The sequence below is a fragment of the Fundulus heteroclitus genome, unplaced genomic scaffold (assembly GCF_011125445.2).
Source record: "Fundulus heteroclitus isolate FHET01 unplaced genomic scaffold, MU-UCD_Fhet_4.1 scaffold_97, whole genome shotgun sequence".
Classification (NCBI taxonomy): Eukaryota; Metazoa; Chordata; class Actinopteri; order Cyprinodontiformes; family Fundulidae; genus Fundulus; species Fundulus heteroclitus.
The window spans coordinates 38,061-64,642 of NW_023397439.1; the positions used below are offsets into that span (position 1 = coordinate 38,061).

The 26,582-nt window shown below is 39.3% G+C and overlaps 1 protein-coding gene across 1 annotated transcript in view; it reads right to left on the reverse strand.

Annotated features, from left to right (window-relative positions):
- Positions 1-2,556: 2,556 nt before the first annotated feature.
- Positions 2,557-26,582, reverse strand: part of gria3b (glutamate receptor, ionotropic, AMPA 3b) — a 40,837-nt gene continuing 16,811 nt past the window's right edge. Inside the window, exon 3 of the mRNA XM_036134976.1 lies at positions 2,557-2,861. Within this exon, the coding sequence (XP_035990869.1) occupies positions 2,557-2,861 (305 nt within the window). The remainder of the gene's footprint in view (positions 2,862-26,582) is intronic.

Genomic DNA, 26,582 nt, shown 5'->3' on the forward strand with positions numbered 1-26,582 from the left:
ATTCTAAATGTTTTGAGTACATGTAAAAGTTAAAGGTACAAATATTTCATATTTGTAACGATGGTAGCTGAAACTGAGAAGTGGGAGACTCGTCTCATCGGGCATATTGACACAGACTGGAAGCACTGTGGTGTGGTACGATGAGGCATTACAGATTTCTAGGTTTCGTCCCGGGATATTTATATCAGAAGCGTTGATGCTTTGAACAACACTGATTTGAAAAGGATTGCAGGGCAAGGATGGCAATCTAAAGATCTCGTAACCCTGATTTAAAAATAAAACGTGTTGCAGGCGACTACATACTCTATTTTGATTCATATCATAACTCTAAGATTTCAATCTTACTAGTTATTTGGTTTCAGTTTATTAAAATTAACATTTGAAAATAAAATGATGTTGATGATTTTGTCTTGTGGGCTGAAACGCACATCTCAATCACTTTGGTGTGTAATAATGTTATCTTAAAAGAAATCTGACTAATACAGAAACAGACTTGAGACACTGGTGTTGAATGATCTGACAGTTTCCCTCTTCCTCTTCCTCTGGAGCCTAAAGGAAAATATGCACCCTTGAAGCCGTTTTCCCCGCTGTCCTACTCCTCTTCTTTGGCCAGCCGTCAGTGTCCACGATGCCAGGGGAGACTGCACTACCTGATAAGTGGAGGTAGAGGCTCTCTGACACATCTGTCTGCTTGATGAGCCAAGTGTCAAAGCCCCCCAAAGTGCTGGATGAAGTGCATCAATAAACGACTTTAATCCCCTCCTGGGGCCAATGTCCTCCCACTAATAAGGGATCGTTTACACCGCTGGCTGTAAGCAGAGAGGTAAAAGTGGCTTGGCATGCGCCTCAGCACGCGGATGTGCTCTACGCTGGGAATTGTCTGTACACAGGTAACAGGCTGTAAATCACAGGCGCCTGCTGTTGCCTTAATTGCCGGACTGAATTGGCGTTTGTTCCTGTTCTTTTTTGTTTTACCGCTTTTCGTTGCCCCCTCTTGCCCTTTTGCTTTTCAAAAGAGCATGATCATTCGTCATCGCTAGCCCGCCATATTTCCAATACTTCCTCCAATTTTGAATTTAGCCATTGTCCTCTGATATGACAGCAACTCTGTCCCAGACAGCTTTGGATGCTACATAAAGTAAAATAAAATAAAAAAACAGGAGCACAGGGGCCGAGCGGTATCGGTTGTTCTGAAGGACATGTGGGTTGCTAGCATCCGCAGGGGAGATCCAATGAGTGTCCTAGTCAGAGTGACCCTAATTAACCACGTATTATCTACAGGCTGTGCAGAGGATTAAGGCCCTCAGCTGTGGACCGTACAGGCCTGGAGACCCAGAGAAAGAGGACTCTGCATGGAAACCCACTTCATATTCTGCCTCAAACCTGAATTTGGATAGCGGTGGGGACGTGAGACTGAACCTTAAGAGATCCCAGCAAGAAGGCAGAATGCAGACGAGAAAGGTGACTGCAGCTATATAGTGCTTTAAAAAAATATTTTCCCCCTCCTTTTGCTGTATTTGCTTTTTGTCGCACCTAAATATTTCAAATCATTAAACATCTTTTCATATAAACTGAGGATAACACAAGGAAATACAAAAATGGGTTTAAAACTGTATTCATTTGAATAAAATCAGCAATCCCAAACCAACCCTATGTAAAAAAAGTGATCCCTCCTCATCATTTTTTACAAACCTTATTTTTGGAAAGCTAAGTTCAGGTTGTATTGGAGGTTATTTTATTGTGATATTAAAAGTTGTTTAAGGATCTGAAACATTTGGGACAAAACAAGCGTATAAAGAAGAAATCTGCAGGGGATAAATACTTTTCCACAGCCCTGAATCTGCAGGTCAGGGCTTTTCAATGCCAACCGAATAAAGCCGCCACAATTTACAATGCACAGTCCGTGAGGAAAACACAGCTTCCGGCATGCCTACAAAGAGGAGAACATATCGTGACTTTGTCTGTCATCTCCTGGAAATTTCCCTCTCCCCCAGACAAGGTGAACAAATTGAAGTTACTGCAGGAGGAGGGGATTGTTTTTCTACTGAGAGATAATGAGCTCATTTTCCCGTCTGACGTTAGAAATCCAAGGAATTAACACTTTGCTGTGTTGACAGGTTGTCGTATACACGGCATCCACAATGCGAGGCAGTCTGGAGACTACACAGAGCCCCTAGTCGCAGCGACACGACGAGCGGCTCCCGCGGAGAGTCTGATTTCGGCTGGAAACACTTTAGTAGCAGCTGGGACATACCTCATTTCAGATGAGAGACGAGCCAATATCAACAACACGATTAAACAGGAGATTAACTGGCATCAACCAGTCAACTGTTGGATGGATTCAGAGGTTATTGCTCATAAAAGTGCTATTGCTTTTAGAGGGGTGGAGTATTACAAGTGCGATGCTGTGCAAGTGAATGTATTTCATATTTTCATAACAGCAAAATATTCTATTAGGGAGTTATAACAGTTCAAGCATTTACAAGGCTGTCATGGGGTATTAAAGGGCAAATTTAAACCTCCAATATCCTGCTGTGTATCTACTTTACTGAGTTACTACAACATGGTTCCCCGCTGTAATTCACTCCATGGAAGCCCCGGCTCCAGACTCATCGACTTACCTCGATCAGTGTCATAGAGGTAAACAAACTTCTGCCACTTGTAGTGGGAGAGCAGGCTGAGCACGGCGCCCCGGAGGGCCGGCCGCATCTGGATGACAAACTGCACCTCGTTATCGGTGGGGTAACTGGGCGTGACAAAGGAGGTGTGCAGAGCGCCGCAGAACGAGGTCAAGGTGTTCATGGACTTCTTGTCGTAGAATCCGAAGATGGCGTACACCCCACGGGAGAACTGGGAGCAAACTGCAGGGACAGCAGAGTGCAAGAGGACACGAGTCAGCATGTTTTCACTTTTAATACCTTTGGCCTCATCACCTCAGGCTGTAATAGTTCTTTATGAGATGAACACATACCAAACGAAGAAAAGGTTCATATACATGTAAATGGCCCTTTGTGTGCTTTATGACTCATAGACAACATATGAGAGGAATCTAATACACACACTATATAGAAACTATAGATACTGACAACCTTATGCACTGGTAGTTTTCTAATCCCTCTCAAAATAGATGTTTGTGTAAGAATAGACAGTGCCTTGCAAAAGTATCTACACCTCTTGATTTTTTCCACTATTTGTTTTATTCTTGGCACAAACTTTAATGTATTTTATTAAAATTTTATGTGAAAAAGTACAACTTAATTGTGAAGCGGCAGGAAAATTATGCATTTGTATTCAGCCTTCTTTACTCTGAAACCCTGCAGAAAATCCACCATTTAGTAAACAGAGTCCATTTGCATGTAGTTTAATCCCAGTGGTAATAAAGCTGTTTTGCCTCAGAGTATGTTAAAGTAGAGGCTCCCAAAGTTCTCAGCCTGTAACCCCCAAAATAACAGCACCAGAGACCGGTGACTCCTTTTGGACTTTGAGATATTATACGACAATATAGTCCTAAAATCATAAGGTTATGCTTTGGTATCGGTTTCACAATTAAGGTTGCAAATCCGCATCAATTATTATTAGTGTTAAACGATTATGCAAACAGTTGTATAACTTTATTCTCATAATATATTGTGGCTATATTCTCGTTTATGACTGTATTCTCCTAATGTTCTTTATTTTTAATAAAAAAAAAAAAATCTATTACGGTCATTCTAGTTTAAAGAAAATAAATTAATGGCCACTGAGAAATTAATTTCGACAAAAACCTTTTGAGATGAATTTCACATATTTGTTTTCCGATGTCGAAAAGTACTTTTCTATGATTAAAGGAATGAATTTGTTATATTAAAACAAGCATATCTCTGATATTGTCAAGTCAGACATTTTGGATCATCATTTGAATCATCTTACAACCCCCACATAGTGTCTCGTGACTCCCCGGGGAGTACCGACCCCCACTTTGGGAACCCCTTGTGTTAAAGAATATTGGAGTGCAAACAGCATTACGATGACTAAAAAAACACACAGGTCAGGGTTAAGGTTGTGGAGGAAGTTAAAATGGGGTCAGGTTATAAAAAAAGATCTCAACATCTCATGGAGCACTGTTTAATCTGTTTTCTAAAAGTGGTAAAAAAAAATTTAGGGCTCAAATCCTAACACCAAGGCATGACCCCCTAAACCAAATAAGGGAGAACATCAATCAGAGAAGGGGCCAAGAGGCCTTATACAAACCTTGGAGGAGCTGCAGAGATTCACAGTTAGGGTGAGAGAATTTGTCAATGGAATAAAACTATGGGTCATCCTCTTCATTAATAAATGCATACATGAAATGTTAAAGATGGTGCTCTGGTTAGATAAAACCAAGATCTAACATTTGGCCCTCAATGCAAAAATAGTGGCAAAAAGCTAAAGCTTCACATCACTCTAAACATGCTCTTCCCAGTCTGAAATGGAGCTTAAGCGGGATTTCAGTCTGAAGAAACTCTATTGCCTGCCTCCCATCCAATCAGAGACTCATCCACCTTCATCGAAAGCTTATCAGCTTTGAACTGCTCCTCCTCAAAGCCAATCAGCATCCTGGGTTCCTCTTAAAAGAACTCCACATCCTTGTCTCGGCCTTCTGCTCAGCGAGTAAGCGGTGGCTACGCCGTGTCTGGTTTGGACTCTGATGACTGGATTCAACCCACCTCGTCCCCCTTCTCCACCATCGTAGCAAGCTCCGCCTGGCTTTCCTATCCCTATCAGAGTGTAATTCCTCCCGGACTCTTATGGAATTCCCAGTCACTCCTTAAAACGGTCCGGCAGAAGACCGCCATGTTGAGCCTGGTTCTGCCAGAAGTTTATTCCCAAAGGGGAGTTTTTCTTCTCCACAGTCGCTTCATGCTTGCTCATCATGGACAGTTCAGGCAAACCTGTGTTTATCAAGTTGGACGTTTAGCTCAAACAGATCATCATATGGACTAAACAAACTTTGTTTATCTCCACTCCACCACCAGTTTCAGGCCTGTGGGGGAACATCCCTATTCTCATACGCCTGCTTATGCATATTGAAGTATAATTCAGCGTGAATGTTTCCTGCCGAGGTCTGAGCGCCAAAGTCTTAAAATATTGTATCAATAAAATTCTTCTAATTGCCTTTTCTATCCGTGTGAGTTTTTCAGATTGAAATGCTATGATGCACGAAAGCTTTGTGTCGCTGGAACTAAAATAAGGGCATTTTTTTTTATTTCACATTTATGAACTACTTAGTGCTGCTCTATCACGTAAAATGCCGATAACATAAAATGTGTGGCTATAGCAAAATGTGAAAAGGTTTGAGAGTTTTAGTTTGCAAGCATTTTAAAGGTCAGAGTGTCGAAAATAATTTTAGTGATTAGACAAAATTCAGTGTTACAGATGATGTCAAACTGAGTAATATCTGATGGACCATTTCATGACACTTTATGTAGAAAATCCTTCAACATTAGATCACAAGGGCTTAAAGAATGTTGGCTGAAAAGTCCAAAAACTCTAGACAACTGTTTGATGAATAAAACATTTTAGAAAACAGCCTGGAAAGACCGAGCCGTCACTCTAAGAGGAAACATTAAAGCTTGGAAGATTAATATCAGTAAGTAAACCCTGCAAACATAAAAAAAGCATAAAACTTATTGACTCACTTGTAAAAAACAAAATAAAATAGGACAATTTCTTAAAACGCCATGTTTAGCTCTGCAATTTAGTCATAATATGAATGAAGCCCTGGTTTGCTCCAATTAAAATGATAAAAAAGTGAGGTCAACAAACAAGTCTCGCCTGAGGACGTGTCAACTCTTGTTTATCTGTATATGTGTGCAGTCGGATTCAGCGCACCACGTCCACAAAGACAGACCGCAGGATCCCACGGGATCTGTTGATAAGGCTGTAGCTTGTGTGTTGGGAAAGTGGCAGGCAGAGGATAGAAACGTCACAACATTTGGTGAAAGCTTCCAGCTCGAAGCTCCCAGCAGTTATCTCGCTGCTCCCTCATCCAAAGTGAACAAGTCACTGCGGTATTCACAGCAGCTGTGAGCGCTGCTGCTTCCTGTCCTTGCTTCAGTTGGCTCCCTCCAAAAGAGCTGCGAACGAAAACCCTTTTCACCTCCAGTAAAAAAAAAGAAAGAAAAAAGAAAAAGAATCGAACTTTCACTTTCACTATCTTGCAAATAGTGGTTTCAGGCAGCGCCAAGGTAGTCGATATTGCTTCATGTGACAAGTGACATCAAATCCAAAATAGCTTATTACTATACACATGCTAAAAGAGTTTGAAAAAAAGATAACCCTGGATATTTAAAAAAAGACAGCTTGGTTGGTTATTTTAATTTCATAGGCCGAGACAGAAAAAAATCAAATTCAGTTAAATAAATACTTTTTTACTTTGGCAATTGTCTGGGAAAAACTATAACAAACAATCATGGAATTGAACAGCTCAGAAAATGAGCAGCTTCCTTATCAGTAAGAGCCTCTGGCATTTCTTCAGAGACCAAAAAAAAAAAACAACAACAAAAAAAACTGGTTTGTGCATTCATCTTGCACTCTGGTGAGACAGCATAAGCTGTTAGGCTTGAACGGCTTCCATTAAGTCAGAAGCCATTAATGTGTAAACTAATATTAAGAGCTACAGGTGTGTTTTGGTTGCCCGCTCCATCATAAACATATTCTGATTGACTCTCCAGTTTTCCCGCTGGGTAATCAAGCATTCTCGACACTCTTAAACACTTTGAATATTGCAATACAGCAGTTCGGTTGACGGGGGGGATGGCTTTATCCAATCCTATTTGATGGCTGTTTCAAATATTTGTTTCTGATTCCCTGATGGATATTCACTTAGGTTACAGAGTGAATATTTCGTCGACTCTTGTGCCTTAAATACCGGGTGTTAGTAACAGTCACTGATGTGACAATTCTTCCTTCATGCCCTATAATCAGGTAGATGATGTTTTTTGATTCTCTTCCCGTAGGATTTTACTGCCTTTGTGACTGCATGTGGAAGGCCCCTCTGATGTGTAAAGAACAACATGATGGTGCTCAGATATTTGGCTCCTGAGCACAGTTGCTGCGTGAATGAGAGACTCATTCTGGGATTTGTCTCATTTGCTTTAACTCTATGCCATCACTATCTATACTCAGACGGGGACCTCTTCCAAGTTATAGACATCCATTCGCAGTCTCGCTGTCTCTCTCAAACACACAGACACACACAACAAAGCTTCTTGATAAGTGAATCAACAGATGGACAGCAGCATTGTGGGTAAGTGCTGCAGGGTGAGTGAGGCAATCTGCCAAAGTGAATGGGAGCCAATGAGAGTTGCAGCCCTTGTCAAGGCCCAGCTTCCCCTACACTTCCTCTTAATTTAGGCAAGCAGTGACACAGGACCTATCCTAGGGGGCTGGATCCAGCAGCTCCTTTATCTGAGCTAAGCTGTCCTCTGCTTTTAGGGTTAACCTTTGTGCAAACCCAGACGTCGATTCCAAACAGGGCCATGCCGTCCCCTGTTGCAACCCTCTGGTAGTTTTCTGTTGCAGAACCCTTTTGATGCCCATCGTCTTATTCCAGTGGACATAATTTGGTGTCCCAATGGTTCTAGAACTATGCCATCTTGAATAATCTGAGCTCGATAAAGATGGTCTTAAGGAGGTGACATTTCCAGAAGTGGCCTGCTTTTGTTTTGCAGGCACATTCCGGTTATGTTCTCTCCAAATGGCCCGCCTGTACCCTGCAACTCTCCCTTTTTTAACTCTACCCCATACATAACTAACACTAGAAGTAGTAAACAATCCTGTCTTTAGAATCAGCTGCTGCACCTCCACCTTCAGAGTCAACCTTAATGAACATCAATTGTGTCTGCTTATATAGCACCAGGGGGCTTGTTGTTGCAGCAATGTGTATACATTGCGCTATAGGCCCCGTCGGTTATTCTACCACTACATACAATTAATGGGAGTAGTGCTATTGATTTTTAGACGAGTACCTTAAGCATGGTGCAGAAACGTCTTACTCTCTTTCTCTCAATCACAACTGACCAATTTACAGTTAGAAATAAACAAAAGTGCTATCTTTAGGGCTTTGCTGTTTTCTTTAACAAAATAACAAATGTGCAGGGATTGAAATAAAAATGAAAATGTTAACTTCATGAGTTTGTGGCAGCTTTTGATATGGATAATGGCTTTCAGCCCAGGGCAGCATTGCTTGGTTGAGTGCCATGATGCAAAAAAAAGTTATCTGTAATTTTGCCCAGAACTTTTCATATGGTTATTTGCATGTCCAATAAATATGAATGGCCCACCCTCATTTAATTGCACAGCCTCAGGTCTGCAAACAATAATTGCTGTTAACTGCAGGTGGCTGATGACCTTGAAGTTGGTGTCTGAGTGATTTGTCGCTATGTTAGTAGATTGTTTTAGTGTGTGTGCGTGTGTGTGTGTGTGTGTGTGTGTGGGGGGGGGGGGGGGTATATTACGGGACTCTGGAATGTATCTGACAATACCTCTCTTTAACTTTTTCATTATTGAATAAATGTGTTTACTCTGGATATAACTTGAGCATAATTTGAGATTCATGAATCTTATTTACAAAAGAAAAAAAGAGAGCATTTTCAATTCAGGCTGCATAATTTATTGAACATTTGTCAAAATCTCTGTATGCATAGCGCAATACCTGCCTGGACTGCAATAAATGTTAGCTTAATATTAAAGTATCATATATTTAGGCTTCCTGTGCCTCTAATATATTTGGTGACACTTGTTGTTTAATACAGCATAACAAGTTTTTACAGGGTGAAGTACCAGTAAGGTACTTAATAAACTTAATTAATTAATAAACTACAGCTAATTCGTGCCATAACAGCTTTCTTTAGCCATAAGAATCTCTTTCTCCAAAACGTTGTTGTTGATTTTGAAATATTTTACTTTATTTTTTCAGTAGCTGGATATAATACTCATGATCTAGTGTTAATGTTTAATGTGAGCCCAAAGCGGGAAGGCATAAAAACTTAAATTATGTGTGTATTTAACGCAAGTAATTTTATCGCAACCTTGTTTACATTATATTATATTATATTATATTATATTATATTATATTATATTATATTATATTATATTATATTATATTATATTATCACATACCAATAGTGAATATATCAACTAGTAAAATCTTTCAGGAAAAAGAAGGGATTTTTTTTAACTCAAAACTATTGTTATCCATCCATCCATCCATCTATCTATCCATCCATCCAGTTGAGCATGGATAAAACTTAAAAGTATGTTGTGTTGTAAATTCCTCCAAAGAATTAAGCAAAGTAGTCCATCTTTGTCATGTTTAAGGACCTATAAAGTAAAACTGAGAGTTATTTGATTTTTCAGGAGAGATAGTACTGTTTGCTACAGCTCTCTCCTTCTTTCTGCACTAAAGCCTTTGGGCAGGGTTTATGTTGACACCCCAGAGTGAAAAGCATACATGCCTGCAGAACAACAACAATCTGATCTCATTTGTAGTGATGTGAATCCTTTCTTGTTTTTTAAGAATGTAACTTGTGTGGAGCAAATCACAAACAGCATTGCTAAGTTTGGTTTATCTGATTTACAGCGTTCTTCTGTGACTAATTTCTTAACAAGACTTTTCTGCACCTTGTGTTTAGGAGCTGCTACCTGGTTTCTGATAAAGTCCAGTAGCTAGACCACACAAAAACCTGCAAGACCTTAGATTTTTAAATGGCTCTGGTTTCCCATGAAAAAGAAATTCAAGATTTATCTGTTGTACATCTCTCATGAAACTGATAGTAAATTGTTTATGCTTAATATGGGAGTTAACCTCATGGGTTTGTATCTTTAGCACTATAATTCCCCCAAGCTTGAATCATTAGCTAACTCAGCCAACAGACTGAGATAATGTATTGCTTAATTTATCTTAGCCCTGACAGAAGGTGTGTCGGTCATGATCTATGCTGCTTAACATTATATAAGTCTATGGACACTTGCAGTGGAGGTTAAGTGCTATTTTTTCCACGTAGATCTTTCAGCAATAAAAAGAAGATAGTTGCTGTTTATTAATTTGCCTGTTGTCTCACTGCAAAACAAATCCACCTCTAAAAGTTGATGATGTTATAAGCCCACTAATTACATATGCACACTATATATATATATATATATATATATATATATATATATATATATATATATATATATATATATATATATATATATATATATATATATATAGTGTGCATATGTATTTAGTGGTCTTATAACATCATCCAGTGTTGGTCCTTGGGAAAGACCATTACGGTTAACTGCCTACCTAATATGATGAGAGTGCATAAACAGAGAACCATAACAGGTCAGATTCAAGAACAGTGGACTCGAGAAGACAATTATTGGAATGCTAGTACTCCAGTAATCCTAGTCAACGAGGCTACATGAAAAGACTATGGTAAACATAGACTAACAGCAAAACAGCTTGCAAATGGCAGCTGCTTTCAGAACTAGAGATCCAATAGATAGTTTTACAACTAGAGCAAGGGAGAATTAAGACACACAGTCAGATAGGGGAAGTTAACATTGCCCCCCCCTCCCCCACCCCCCTCAAGATTGGGTACCAATCCCCAATGATGCAAGAACAACTGAATGCTAGAACATCTGCCCTAAGAGATAAGATAATGGCTAAATTAAGAGCCTGTCAACCCTTACATCGACTTGTGAAGCTAAGTGAAGTGCCTCCACAGGATCTCCTAACTGAGGTGAATACAGCACTAAGCACAATCCCTACTGTGACCATCACAGACCAGTGAGCTGATATATAGTACAGCACTAGTGGTCCTTGAGATGCTTGGCAAAGGTAACATTAAGAGCAGCCATAATGGACAATGCCCACCATGGAAGCGAAGGTTGGAAACCAAAATCAAGGCAACGTGGAAAGGCAAGGCAATTTTTTTTATATAGCTCTTTTCAGTTACAAGACGATTCAAAGTAAGCCAATTGTCAGAACTTCATAAGAGTGCATCCAGAAAGGGAATCCCCCAGAAATGCAAACAGATGCCCATACCTGAGGACCTAGAAACTGCCAAACAAAGACTCCAAGCCTTGGCTGCCAGGCTGAAGAGATACACAAAGGAGATAGAAGCCAGAAGAATAAACAGGATGTTCTCCATGGAGCCAGCTAAAGTGTACTCCTAATGGCAGGGTAATAACACACAAGCCAACTCACCAAGGAAAAAACAATACTGGAAAGGGAGGTGGGAGAAAGAAGCATCACATAACAACGATGCACTGTGGCTAATAAATCTAGGAGCAGACAACACTAATCTCCCTGAACAAAGTCCAGTGAACATCACAGTGGCTGAAGATCTCAGGTATGAAGAACTGGACAGCACCAGGCCTGGATATGCATGCCTACTGGTTGAAGAAGCTGACTTCTCTCCATGAATGCTTAGCAGCACTAATGAACCAACTGCTGACAAATGGGACCCACCCTGAATGGCTGACTAAGGGTAGAACAGTCCTGATAATGAAAGACCCACAGAAGGGACGTCCCCTACCAACTATCGGCCAATAACCTGTCTCTCACAACATAAAAGCTCCTCTCAGGCATTATAGCGGCTAAGATAACTAGGCACATGGATTAACGCATGATAGAGGCCCAGAAAGCCATAGGTAAAAACACCAGAAGAGTGAAACATCAGCTGCTGGTTGACAGAACAGTCACCCCAGACTGCTAAAGCAGACAAACAAACCTGTGCACTGCATGGATTGATTACAAGAAAGTCTATGATTCAATGCAACACACATAGATCCCGGAATGCCTGAAGCTGTACAAGGTCAACAGCACTCTGAAAGCCTGCACGGCAAACTCCATGAGGCTGTGGAAAACCACCCTTGAGGTCAACTTCAAGCCAATTGCACAAATCTCCATCAAATTTGGAATATACCAAGGACATGCTCTGTCCCCTTTGCTGTTCTGCATAGGCCTGAACTCCCTCAGCCAAGAAATCAGCAAGTCTGGCTAAGGATACCAACTCAGAAATGGGGCCACTATGAGTCACCTCCTGTACATGGATGACATCAAGCTTTACGCTAAGAGTGAGCGAGCCATTGACTCGCTGATCCACACCACCAGGATCTACAGCAGGGACATCAGAATGTCATTCGGGCTGGAGATATGTGGCCAGATAGTGACAACAAGAGGGAAGGTAATCCACACAGAGGGGATTGCACTCCCAGAAGGGAGAATAGCAGATGTTGAAGAGAGCTATATGTACCTTGGAATACCACAAGCAACTGGCAACCACAAAGAGGCCACAAGGAAAGCAGCAACAGCCAAATACCTGCAGCGAGTAAAGCAAGTTCTGAGAAGTCAGCTCAATGGCAAGAACAAGGTCTGGGCAATCAACAGCTATGCCTAGCCATCAATCAGATTCCCATCAATCAGATTCCATGCAGGGATAAGAAGTTGGCCAAAGGAGGAATTCCAGACCACTGATGTTGGGATACGAAAGCTACTCACCATGCATGGTGGATTCCACCCCAAATTCAATATCTACCGGCTATAAACGGAGCACAAAGAAGGAGGCGGAGGCCTAGTGAGCATCAGAGTGACCATTGAAGATGAAACATCCAAGCTCTAACAATGTATCAGTGAATGTCTCAGACAAGGGAAGCTGGAAGACAAGGAACTGAAGGAACCATTGTGGAAGGAAAAACCCCTGCATGGGATGTACCACCGACAGATAGCTGAAGTGGCTCATATGACCCCAATCCTACCAATGGTTAGACAAGGCTGAACTGAAGGACAGCACTGAAGCACTGATCATGGCAGCACAGGAGCAGGCCTTGAGCACCAGGGCAAAAGAGGCCCAGATCTAAAATACTAGGCAAGACTCCTGGTGCAGGCTATGCAAGATGCCCCAGAAACCATCCAGCATCTCACAGCAGTGTGTAAGATACTAGCAGGGAAGGAATACATGGAACGCCATAATCTAGTGGCTGGTATAATGTACAGAAACATCTGTTCAGAATACCAACTAGGTCAAATGGAAGTCACTTCCTAAGGTGGTGGAGAATGACAGAGCTAAGATCCTGTGAGACTTCCAGATATAGACAGACAAAATGGTAGTGGCCAACCAACCGGACATTGTGATCATTTATAAGCTGTAGAAGGCAGCCGTTGTGATTGATGTGGCCATCCCAAGTGATGGAAGCATCAGGAGAAAAGAGCACGAGATACTGGAGAAATACCAAGGGCTCAGGGAAGAACTAGAGAGAGCCTGAAGATGAAGACAACAGTGGTGCCCGTGGTCATCGGAGCACTTGGGGCAGTAACCCCATTGTGGAGAACTGGCTCCAACAGATGCATCAGACGTCTCAGTCCAGAAGAGCACAATCTTAGGAATGGCTAAGATCCTAAGAAGATCCCTCAAGCTCCCAGGGCTCTGGTAGAGGACCTGAGCTTGAGAAATGGAGAGCCACCCACCTTACTCTGTATGAGGGGTTCAGGTTTTTTATACTCTAGTTGTAACGTTATAAATAGTGGATCGTTTTGAAGGATATGGACACTCTTGCAACATAATTTCAATCTTGACACTTTCTCTTTAAGATATCAGAGATACAAGGGGCTTGTACTGTACTGTATATATGTGCTTCTCATGGAATTCTTAAAAATGTTTAAATAATCTATTGTAATTGAAAATCTATATTTTTTGATAAAGTAATGCAGCCACTTGTAGCAATTCCACAGGTCACCATCTTTTTTAAAACAAAGACAATCCAGTAACTATTATTGGAAAAGCAATGTTAAATACAGTAATGGCATTTTAATCAAAATTCTTAACATTTTTAAATCTTGAAAATAAAATACACCCTTCATGGGCACATTGTGGTAGAACACACACAATATGATTGAATGTATATACAGATACATTTACTGTGTAATTTTGCAGTATTACTTTTACCAGCAACAGTGATACTAATCTCGATTAAATACTGAAAAATGTGATCTAATCAGCGATTAATCTTATTTAAGCTGGTGGGCTTAATTAAAAAAAAACAGCTGCAAGGAAATAATGATGACCAATTTGCTTTTACTCAGTGCTAGTGGAAAAAGATAGATAGATAAAGTGCTGGCTATTAAATCACTGAATACATGTTAAAAAAAGGTCACTTTTCATTAGGTGGAAAATTGTGCTTGTGTTATCATTGTACCTGTTGTGTTGTTGCAGTCATTTGCTACATCACTTATTTGCTATTTATATGAATTTATGTGAAGACAATGAAAAGTATGACTGGAATAGTTCAGAAACTGATTTCACTGATATAAAAACAAGCTGCTTTGGGTAACCCATAATCATATTTTAGGCAAATAAAGCCATGGAAATATTAGGGATCCCCCTAATGCAGCTACAATGTTCAAAGACAAATGTACACCGTTTGTCTTTTTTTTTTTACAGAGTTGTCCTCCTATGCTGCACTGACCCTCCTTCTTCCATCACTTCAGTGTTTCTCTCCTCTCCTGTCTTCTAGCCTGGCCTCCCAATATGACCTCTTATTTTTTCTCTCCTGTCTTTTTGCCATCTGGTCATCCCCCAAAGCACACATCCTCTTCAGGCATGGCAGTCCTCTCCACCTGAGTGCCCCTCGCTTCCCTCCCTCTCTCAGATTGTTTCCCTCATAATATCTCTCAGCTCCATCAGTGGAGCGCAGAGTCAAGCCGGACCTAGGCAGAAACAAAAGAGCGAGAGGCGCAGTGTGGTGGTGCAGAGGTGCTGTACAGAAATGCCCCGGCCACAGTTTCATTTCTTAGCAATTAAATAGAAATGAAATAAATGTTACGCTCCAGCTGGAAATAAAGGCAGCTGAGCTGCTCTCCAACTCTGAAGAAGTTAGGCATCAGCTAATATGATTCAGGGAGCCTCACCTGGAATTTCAATAAGGCTAATTTTATTTAGGTCGGACAACCATGTGCATGCAGACAAAGTCATTACAGAGGCTTGTATTTGACTGAGTTGTAAATAACACACAACGCATCTCTCTCATCTGCTCCTTTTTTCCTTTCCCCTTAATCCCATTTTTTTTCTTTCTTTCTCTGCAGCTAAGTGTGGCTCTCTCCCCTCCTCCTCCTGCTGCAGGGAACCATGCATCCCATCTCCAGTTCACTGGTCAAACACACAGTGTGCCGCCCTCATTCCCTTCTATAATCAGGACACTCGGCAGCGTTCGGGGATATTACATTTCCAATGCATCACTTGAGATGGCTGGCCTGGTATGCTAGTTCAGAGGGAAATGTGCTGTCTTCTAGCCACCCTGAACTTGTTTATAAAACAGATAATACATGAAAATGATATTGATTCTAAAAATATATATATGTATAACTTGTAGAATCATGGTATACAGACCACGGTGCTCTTTCTGGGCACAGGAAAGGCTTTGGGATTGCAGCCAGGAATGCTAAACTTCAATGATGATTGGATCACTTTAGTTGTTTTTCTCACCTCTGTCACAAAATCTTCATCCTCACTTTCCCGCTTTGGCTCAGCGGCTTCCTTTCTCACTTTTCCTCCCTTTTCTGCCTATGTCTCAGTTTCTTTCTCCCTCTGGTCCCCCTCGCTGCTCTTGCGGGTTTCTCCCACTCCCCCCCACTACTCCCATCTAACTCGCCTACATCAGGGCCCGCCATTCCTGCTCAGAACTGAAGAAGGAACGCTGTCACAAGGAGATATCTTGTAAGTGCCCAAGGGAATTGCATCAGCTCTTGTCATACAGAGACGTGAAGTGCTTCAAACTGTTAACTCAAATGGCAGACCCAGATTCAAGAAGTACTCAACAGCAATGGGGCCGTGAGACGATAAAGGCAAGCTGTTCCTAGTCCCGCTAAATCGACTTATCTTATCTACTAAAACATTGAATTATCTGCATGGTCAAATCACACTAGCACAAAGGCAAAAACTCGAATGTTCACACTAAGTAATAGCTTAGTTTTTGTTACCATAACAATTTGTTATTATGCTGACATTTACACACATATCACTATATGAGTCCATAAAAATGCCTTTGGAAAAATTTGAATGTCACACAACAGTATAATTTAATAACTACTATCAATATTGAGTTCTATGTTTGATATTAATATTCATCTATTTTACCTACAAAGTAAAATATTTCAAGCAGATAGTATTAGAGGGGAGAAAACAAACTGCCTGGCCTAAAATATAGATTCATACCCAACTATAACTGGGTGGTTCTGGTGGTTCCAGCATCATGCTGTGGGGATTTGTTTCTTCAGGATGGATAGGAATACGAGTTGGAATTGATGGAAAGATGGATGGTGCTAAATATAGGAAATTAAAACATGTTTATGATGTCATGCACTAAATCTGGGTGACCAGGACCTTTGAAAGAGCTCTTTTAACTGTTGGCATATTATGCTTATTAATACATATTCATTCCTTGTTTTACACCTGACACACCTGGAGTATTTGTTGAAACTACTGTTTTAGTCCATGCTGCTTGCCTGACCAAGGACCACGGGGCAATTAGAGCTCCACAAACCTAACAAGTTTAGGTTGCAAATGAACTATCGTAACCCAGCTCATAGTATTGCCACTTCAGGTGATAGTGACTAATAATTACATCTTATAGATGTTTTATAAACATATCTGAGGCAATTTTTTCTTACAGTATGGCACCATTTTTACTTGTCAATCAACTTTATTGATTTAAATAAAATTAATAATAAATCTCAACTCCCAATAGTTATTTAATAAACATTGAGAATTTTTAGATTTCTCCCTCAAAGATGGCACCGTAGCTTACTGCTATCCTTTCAAGGTTAAGTAGTGCATTACAAAGTTCAGAGTAATTTTTTTATAATATAATATATAGTGATTTTCTACTCACACTAACTACACAGAGGACTTTTACGGGATAGACACATTCACAACATGTGTACACATGGTACACTTACTGGTAGGACACTTCGGGTTAAGTGGTGGAGTTAAGATCAGGAAGGAGGCTGGAATTGAACACATTCTACATTTTATCTCAAATCCAAAGAACTGTGTTTAGGTCATTTGTGTTGTCTTTCCTCCTTTACACACTGACAATTAATTGCTAGAAAACAGTGTCCTATGGATTTTTTTTGCCAGTAAACATAAAATCAAAGCAAGCAGCTGTTCTGCCGGTGATCACATCTAAAATTCACTTTGTTTTCCACGGAAGCTCTGACTCCGTAAAAGCAAACTCTGGATTTGACATCTGCCCCATGTTCAAGCTGCCAGGTTGTGAATTCCCAGTGTGCCTTGGTGCCTCATCTGCTGTTTGGGTTTGGAAAACAAGTACAAGCAAGTCACAGGTGTATCCACATCTGTGTCTGCATCTTTATGCATATATGCGAGTTCTTACCTGGTGACTGTATATTGGACAATAGAGCCTGGCCGGGTAATGCTTTCTTGCTGAGGTTTGTTTAGCCAGAATACAACAGGGACTAGTTACTATCATCGTAATCGAAAGGAGCTTCCAATTTACTTAAAGCAACCTTTACATAATTTTATGTCAGTTGTTGCAAAATTATTTTCTCATCAAAGACATATTAAATAGATCTTTATATAAAAAAACATAACCCTTCAGTTTAACAATGAAGGCTAAATCAATGTGTGAACTAATTAGTTGTAAACACCCAACACAATCTCCTCTTTGCATAACCTATTAATGGAAATAGTAAAAAGCTGACAGCCAGAGGAGTTTTGAGACTGGCTTCTGTTATGTTTATTTTTAAAGAAATCTGCAAATCCATTTTTCACTTGAGGTCTGGATGAATGAAGAAAACAAGATATGTCTAATTACCATCTACAAGTAGGATGAGAATAAAATGTAACTTGAGGAACAGAATTAATTATATAAAAATAAAACCCGTTCAGTTTTTAACATTCTTTGGGTTTACATTAAATTAAATTAAATTAAATTAAATTAAAACAGCAAAGATCATTGTAAAGATTATTATTCAATATTTCACACAAATTGTTCTCTTATAAATATTAATATTATAAGTATCAAAAATAATTTTGAATAAGAATTCACTAACAAGATTCTAATGGTCTCTCGGGCCAAAGTTTCACTTGTTTTCTATCTTTCTTTCACCACATAAAAAATAAAACATAAAGCATAACTCACAATCTCATACAAGAGTCCAGGATGCTTTTATGATTGAACTTAACAAAACTATCATCTGCTGTTCCACCAATTTCCAAAATAAATTATGTGGAATAAATGCTGCATTTATTTAAATTATTGTGGTCCAATAAGCAATCCACTCAGTAAATGGTTAATGCTTGAATAAATAATAAAAAAAAAACATACACTTCTACTATCTTTTGATGTGTATAATTAAATTATAGATGCCCAACAAATCCAAAGTTTTGCCCACTTTGTGCAAAGAAAGAAAAATAAATCTGTTCCATGAATGTGAAATACACATTTGGGACTAAGATTGAAAGGCCAAAAGTTTGGACTCACCTTCTCATTCAATGCTTTGTCTTTTTTTTTTTTTCATTACAACCTCTGGGAGCTCCTTCATGACATTTCAGGTGACTAAACTTATGAAGCTCACCGAGAAAAGGCCAAGAGTGGCCAAGACATGTTGAGGTATTTCACAAATTGTGTTTGATCCATACTTCTATATACCTTTGAGTTATCAGTTTGATGTCTCTGCAAAGTAGAAAGTCATAAAAATAAGGAAAAGCCACTGCATGACAAAGGTGAGTCTAAACTCTCTACTGGTAGAGTATATCTCAACCATAATATTTCATTTCCTAATATCTTTCCTGCTGTGTGTCTCATAGTCCTTCAGCCATCAGCTTCCTCGCCTCTCCCTCTGCCATATTGCTGATCCAGTCAGGTTCTTGTTGCTGCTGAGCAATCCTCAAGGGACTCGGTGACTCAAGCCCATCTCTGTCAGAAAGGTGTTATTACCTTCATGGTCTTACAGTAACAGCCAGCAAACACTGCATGACACACAGACATATACACAGAATAAAGCAAGGAAGATGTTTGAACAAGGGTGTAGCTCAAACATTGAGAACACTAGCCCCTCCTGAAGGGATGCAGCAGTCAGACTGGTTGATCTGCAGAATGAGCCGTTTGATAAGACCCCACTGATACATTCTGCATGCCCCTATTCTCTGCATGCCATCTCCTTGACACATGCAATTAAGGACTATCTGTGTGAGCAGATAACAGACCTAACCCCTTTGGCCCTCGCTTCACCTCCGCCATGACACACAGCGAGATCCCATCCTATTACACAGTGCAAATAACAAGCTCTTCTTGAGCGGGCTCATGCAGTCCACCGTTTGCTGCAATGCAGGGGAAAAGACGAGCGCTCCACACAACTTGTCTCATCCTTTCAAAGTTGTTCACTCTGGTCACCTTGTCATCAACATTTACACTGAGAACAGGGGCTAAACACTGACCTTTCCGGTTTTAGCACTGTGCATTTTTAAGGAGGATTCAGCAGAGTATGAAACATGTAAGGCTTATGATAGTCTGTAATTGGATTTCCCGGAAAGCTGGTGACAAAGTCCCTCACACACCACTAATCCTCCCAATCACCACTGCAGGCATAGAGCGTGCTCTTCTTTTTAGATGAATGTGGAAGAAGTGTAGAGAATGGTCCATGAAGGGAGGGAGAGTGCAGGGATCTGCGGACGAGGACGCGGGGGATATGGATTGCAGCACGACTGCTTAAGGGCAGAAAGTCCTGGGTGTCACAGGAGTCAGTCTAATCACCTCCTATGAGGTGAGAGAGAGATGATCAGAGGAAGCAGAGCGCCGAGGTCCACGAGAAAAGGGTAGAAGAGAGGCAGAGTTCAGCGTGTCACCCTAAAACAGCAAACATTCAAACTGTTGCTGTCAGAAGTGATGCTGGCCTCTGCCATCACAGCAAGCGGGGCAGATAAGCTGTGCTGAATCATAAGAGACAGTTCACCTTAAGGCGGCCTTTGAGAAAAAGGAGATGCAAGGGGAAGCAAATCTCAGCCCCATCATAGAGATTAAAGCAACAGTTTAACAAGATGACACCGAATTATTTGATTCGACTATAAGACTGTTGATCACGTCTGAGCAAGGTTCATGCTGATATATTTTCGGTGTAATGTTCTGCCCTCACCAGACTTGTTTTGAATCCAGTTCATTCAACAACAAGAATAGCTGGCAGTTAAAAACATCAGCTGTCGCTGCTCCAAATTTAAATGATAAGGAAAAAAAAATCCCACAACAGTAAACTTTGGGAGAATGTACAGCAATTGAAATGCTACGTTCAATTTCTTCCACTACTTAATATGTGTGTGCTAATTGCATATTTTGCCCCAGTTAAAACTCCTGTTTTTTATCTATTTTTTACAGCTGCAGGACAAATCAATGCATTCAGTCTAAATTTAATTCAACCTTAGACTTTTTATATTATAAAACTGATTTCAGATTTCTACATCTACACTATCACATGACAGAAATACATTTTGCCCATTACGACTGCACTGTTTGAGTTAACCATTCGAGTAAAGCTATGTAGGGATTTTATAATGGAAGTTATACACACAGCTTTTTACATCCAGGCCCTTATTTGGCTACTTGTGTCACTGTGACAGGTTTCACGTCGGCTTCTTATGCGGTGAGCTTTTTTTCTGGGTTCACATCTCCTATAGACGGTATTGATGTCCCCAACATATAAAGTTTCAGGGTTACAGTTAAACTCAAAATGATTCATACCACAGCAGATTTGGGTTCAAAGTAATATTTTAATTTTATAACCATGAACTGAAGAGGGAGCTACAGACTAACCCAGGGCTCACACCGACTACGGTGCGGGTTGCGGTCCTGATCCAGTTCCGGTTTGCCGCAAACCCCCACTCACACTGCTCCTAGGGAAACTGCGGCCAGCTGCGGCTCCGGTTGGGGAAAGGCCGCTTGTGAGAACAGAAGTTCACTCGGTCCTTTCTGATGCTGTCCCTCATAACAGATTGAAAACAGCTATGGTTTTTGTTTTCTAGGGTAAAACTTGTTATCCAAGTGCATAAATATCCTATTTCATCCTCTACAATTCCTTCTGTTTCCCCATGTTTGTGGGTTGCCATTTTGTTTGCACTAGTCAAATTAGTGTAAGTTGGTGCAGTGATTATATTCTGAAATTGACTGGAACTTTATCCTGCCTAGCGCCCAATGTTTCCTGTTTGGCTCGTGAAATCCAGGAGCTTGAACCAGGGACCACACCGGCGTCCGGTTAAACTTCCTTTTTGAACGATGTTTTGCAGCACCTGCTGGTCAGCTGTTAATAAGGGTCTAACTGTGGTAATGCCAAGATTTCAGCTGATTATTGAGAAGGGCATAAATATTCTTTGAAATGCATTTTTTTTCATTTAAATGTAAATAAAAGCTGATCTTTTTATTTTCAGAATTGATACTCCTCTAACATTGTTTTGTCTCACTAGATATGTATGCCTCATTTAATATCAGAAATAAATGTCTTGGTTGAATTAAAGTCATTTAAATCCTGCCAGTAGTCATGAATCATTTTGGGAGCCCTGTACTCTCTATTGATAGACTGTGTGCCACACTGCTGCGAATAAATCTCAATTTCTAGTGGTCCACATTTCAGGACAACACGTGATCCTGAGTCAAATGCTCATTCAACATATTTTTCCACTCAGTAATGGATGTAACTTAAAATGTTAAATAAAACTAAGTATTCTCACCTTTATAATAAACAGATTTTAAAAAATTACTTTAAAAAGTACTAATAGGACAAATTCATACTCAATTACAGCAATATAAATACATCAATTATTTTACACTTTTGATTAAAAGGAATGTTGACCAACACGTTTTTAAATGATCCGTATCAGAGTCCCTTAGCTGGTGTACAGTCTGTTTTTTTTTTCTGCTGCATCAGTAATAGTTGTTTTGCCAAATGTTTGTGTAGCCACATTTTTTACATCTTTCTTTTTTAACATTTATGGCTTGCTTTCATGTGCACAACTTGCAAGACTGGCAGGCATTGCTTTTTTTGATCTGATGAACATGGGTGTGTCCTTACTAATGAGTCTGTCCTTACTTACTACTAAGAGACTCTATTGGCTGCTGCAGCTTTCTGTCTGTTATTTCACCTACACCACCAAGACAACTTTTAAGTCCATCACAAAATGTGCCATCTGAAAACTTGCACAAGACTTAAGCACGTCATATTTTGTAACCTCAACATTAAAAATAGTAACGACCGCAGGACTTTGTCAGACGGCGAGCGTTGTGGTTTGTTGCTCAAGCACAAAGGTGTGCCAGACTTATTATTTTAATCTCACGCTCAAAAGCTGGAGAGGGTGATTAGGGAAAGGAGACGTGTGGAAGTGCTTATCACTCGGTAAATAATCAGAGGGCTGTCATAGCAGCAGTTGCTGTTCCAAAAGTATTTCAGACATTACTCGATGATGGTCATAGGCTGCCCTTGGTCTTGATGGTGCTATTATGCATTAAACCAGGGGTCTGCAACTCCAGACTGCAAGTGTCACTGCTATAAGTCTTGGATACCTCCATGCTTGAACAAACCTGAAACAAAAAAATCTGAATTAAATCCTTGGCATGTAAACAAGTCTTGTAAAACCCTGGCCATTAACCATTCATGTAATTGAAGGACAGTGGCACTCGAGGATTGGAGTTGCAGAACCCCCCTATTTAAAGAAATCAGCTCATCAGTTAATGGGTAACTAACCCTTTTAACTGTTTTGTTGCTACTATGAAGTATGCCTTAACTTCCCAACAAATGCAATGAATCATCTGCACAGTGACATCACAGCAGGAATATGTATGTACCGATCCTGCCACAAAGAACATCCATAGATAGAAAGAAAAGACACAAGGTATGTCACTGAGCAATTTTCAGCCTAAATCCTGGTGACAGGGTTGCATTTTAAAACAGCAACCTTACAGGACCATTGTCTCCAAGCCATTTGTCTTTCCGTGATGAATAACAGAAAAAGTCAAAGAGGATGGTAGATGGGATCACATGTTTAACCTTGAAGGTATCACTTAAACATTTCCCTTTTTTTCTGTCTCAGCCTCAGTGCAGGCATAGTTAAGTATGTAGAGTCCGACATCACTTTCAATCTTATTAGAGCCCTCGCTCACATGGTATGCTGTCCCTGAATGATAATGCTGGAGATGGGAGGAGAGAGATTGAAATGGAAAACAGAGGACTTACAGTACATGGCCCTCTGACAAAGTGACTGAAATATAATCTCTTCATATTTCGCCTCCTCCGATAGCAAACTCTTAAAATAGATCTTTAATTCTGCTTGTTAGGGCTTCTTAAATAAATGACTCATAGTACAATCAATGTTAATGTCTTTTGCTTTCAACTATCTTTATAAAGTAAGACATATAACGCAATAAGATATGATAGTATTTTGCTTGATTAAAAATGGAAATAACTAATTATAAGTTACTAATGTCTGATTAATCTTAATGCTAATCACCAACTCTGTCAAGCCCCAAGATGTAGCCTAAGAGGATTATTTTTTTTCTTTCTTTTTTAACTTCCACTAACTTTAAATGAAACCATTGCTTTATCAGAACCTTCTTTTTCAAACTAAAATTACTGCATGGTTCGGTAGAAGTACAGTACCTGGATTTTAGTTGAACTGAGCAGCTCATAGAAATGCTAACAAGAAACAAAGACATGATTAGGAGTTTATGGTACAGACATTTTTGAGTTGTGGAATATGTTACTTTAATTGGTTTTATCAATTTGTTTAACAATTTTAATGGTACGGCATTAAGTGCGGTTTTATTCTAAAGCCCTGATAGAGTTTTAAGTTACTACCAAAGGATTTAATTTCTTGTCAGAAGTCTCACTCTACCTTGTAGGGGGATACAAACATGAAGAAATTAAGCACAATTTGTTAAACATCAGATCCTGTCACTTACAGTTGAAACATATAGTAATTTACAGTGCATTAAATTGTACAACCCTTTTTATTCCACTGTCTGAAATTAAATTAAACTAACATTTTCAAGGTTTAGGTCACAAATAGAATTGGGAAAATTATTAATAGTCTCATTTAATTCCAGGAAGTGAGAAAAAAAGTAATGCGTATTTCAATACTGTGTAAATATTTCATTTCAACTGATTAAAATTATTCTAAAATATTTATTAGAATGTATTAGTTATTGGAAAGACACATGTTTTATTACTGAAACAAACTGAATTGAACTACTGTTAGGTTCCTCTATATAATCTGTCAGCTAAACTGATATATTTAAAGGTTATTTACTGTGATTTTTACATTTGTCACTTCGCCTCGTAACAAATTTAGTCACCAACTTGAATTTTACAAAAACTTCTAGACATATGTTTCTTTAATGTTCATGAAATCACTTAACTTTGTGGGTGTTTATTACAGATACAATTATTTTATTATTAAGTAATGCATATTTAATTTATACTTGCATAATAAAACTGTGTCATTATAGATGTTTCGTTTAGGTTTTGTTTGTATTTCCAGCTATTGCTTTGAAAAGATTACAGATTATTTTGATAGTTCAGAAGGGATAAGTCAGTAGGTATAGGATACACAAAGAGACAAATTTGAAGGTTCAAATCACTTTAAAAGAAATTGTGGTTTTACTCAAAATAAATAATGTGTTTTGTCATTTTTGCAGTCGCCTTGGTTTTATCCTATACATGTGCTTGTCTAACCCAAGGCCTTTTGTCAACATGCACATGGACTGACTAGGTTTGCTGAACTATTGAGTCTATTTTTAGAAATGCAGCTGTGCACTTACAGACTGCTGAGACGTGTTAGGATACCAATATAACTGATGACTTAAAGAGACAACTGAACACCCTTTCCAGGGGCATTTGTAGTACGTAACTTTAAGGAAGGTGGAAAATCACTTGCTTTCAGAGCTCATTATAGACTTTGGATGTAAAAACACACTGGCTGCTAAACAACTGCTTAAGTCATCTCATGGAACAAGAGTGTTCATATGTTGTAAATATTTAATTCAGCTACAGGGAGTCCCAAGGCTAAAAAGCATTACTTAGACACAAAGCCCTGACATTGGAAGTGAAATGTTCACTGACTTTTTATAAACTTTGGCCACTAGAGAGTGATCTTCAATCTAAGTTTATAAAAGACACAAAGCCAGATTAGATGTTTGAGCAATGCACAAGACTCTTCTTGAGTCGTCCACCATTTATTCATACTTTCCTTCTCAGCGATCAAATGTTCTTGTTAGATGATTTTGATCAATAGTTCTTTGGGCTTTCAGATGCCTCATCACACTACTGGGTATCTGCCTTGTGTTCCAGTCCTGTTTCATCACCAGTAATACCGTGTTGCCACAGATTTTTTTGGCATGTTAAAACACTCTGTGACGTGAGCATCACAGCTTTGAAAAGTCATAAATCCCCTCTCTAACAGTTGTTATAAAATCACCTCAAATTGTTTCCCTTCCGGACCAAGCCGAGCTGCCTGAGAGGAAACGACATCCATTTGTGACTTCAAAGTATTAAGCTGTGTTTGAAATACTATAAAGATGGAGCAGAATTGATTGTATAGACCCTCCCATAATAATTCAATTTCAACTTAATATTCCATTAAATGAGTTTCATTTCTTTATGTTTAGACCCATATAAAAGCAGTTAGAAGACAAACAAGGAGGCAGCTGCTTAAATTTGCTTCTAAGTTTTTGTTTTTAATTTGGCTTTAAATAAATGTAATAAAGTAATAATATATTACAGTCACTTAACTCTGCTTTACGAAACGTTTAGGGTTTAATAAGCTTCGAGCTGTGTATTCTTTTAAATGGGATATTAAGCACTTGTTAATTGTTACAACGATACAACTTGTTCTTATTTGGCAAAAATTGAAAAAGGTTTCTTACTTTTGTATCCTCTGAAGGTTGATACATTTTTAAGATCCTTGGTAAGGTCTTTGCATGATTTATTTGATATTTTTTACAAAGGTTTTTGAGATACTGACCATCTGTTGTACAGAGCTTTTTTATGCCTTAAATGGCAATGAATGAACATAAAACAAAATAAAAAAGTTGATTGTGGAAGCGGAACACAAAAAACAGGAGGGGTTTAAAACGTTTGTACATCCATCTAGGCATTTTTCTTTCTTTCTCTTAATGACTGTTCTCACCACAATGAGTGAGACAGCAGTCCTTATCAGTCATCACACACGAGGGCACGCGCTTTTATATATTTTTTTAAAAACAGAAAGAACAAGAAAGTAATTATGGTTCTCATTTAAGCAGACTTTGAGTTTTGCAGTGATTAAGATTATTGTGAGGGGGTTAGTATGTACATATCATTTCAGTGCTTACTTTCCTGTCACATGATTTGTTTTGATGCTATTCAAAATTTGGATCAACCACTGAAACATATTGTGCACTACTTGGAGACTGAGAAATTCAAAGTGATACTTTTGGTTTCTTTATGTTAGACCACTACAATGTGTTTCTACAGAAAGTATGCACCAAATTTGCTGAGGTGTTTCACCTTATTTCTGGCAGTGTTGCTTAAAGCT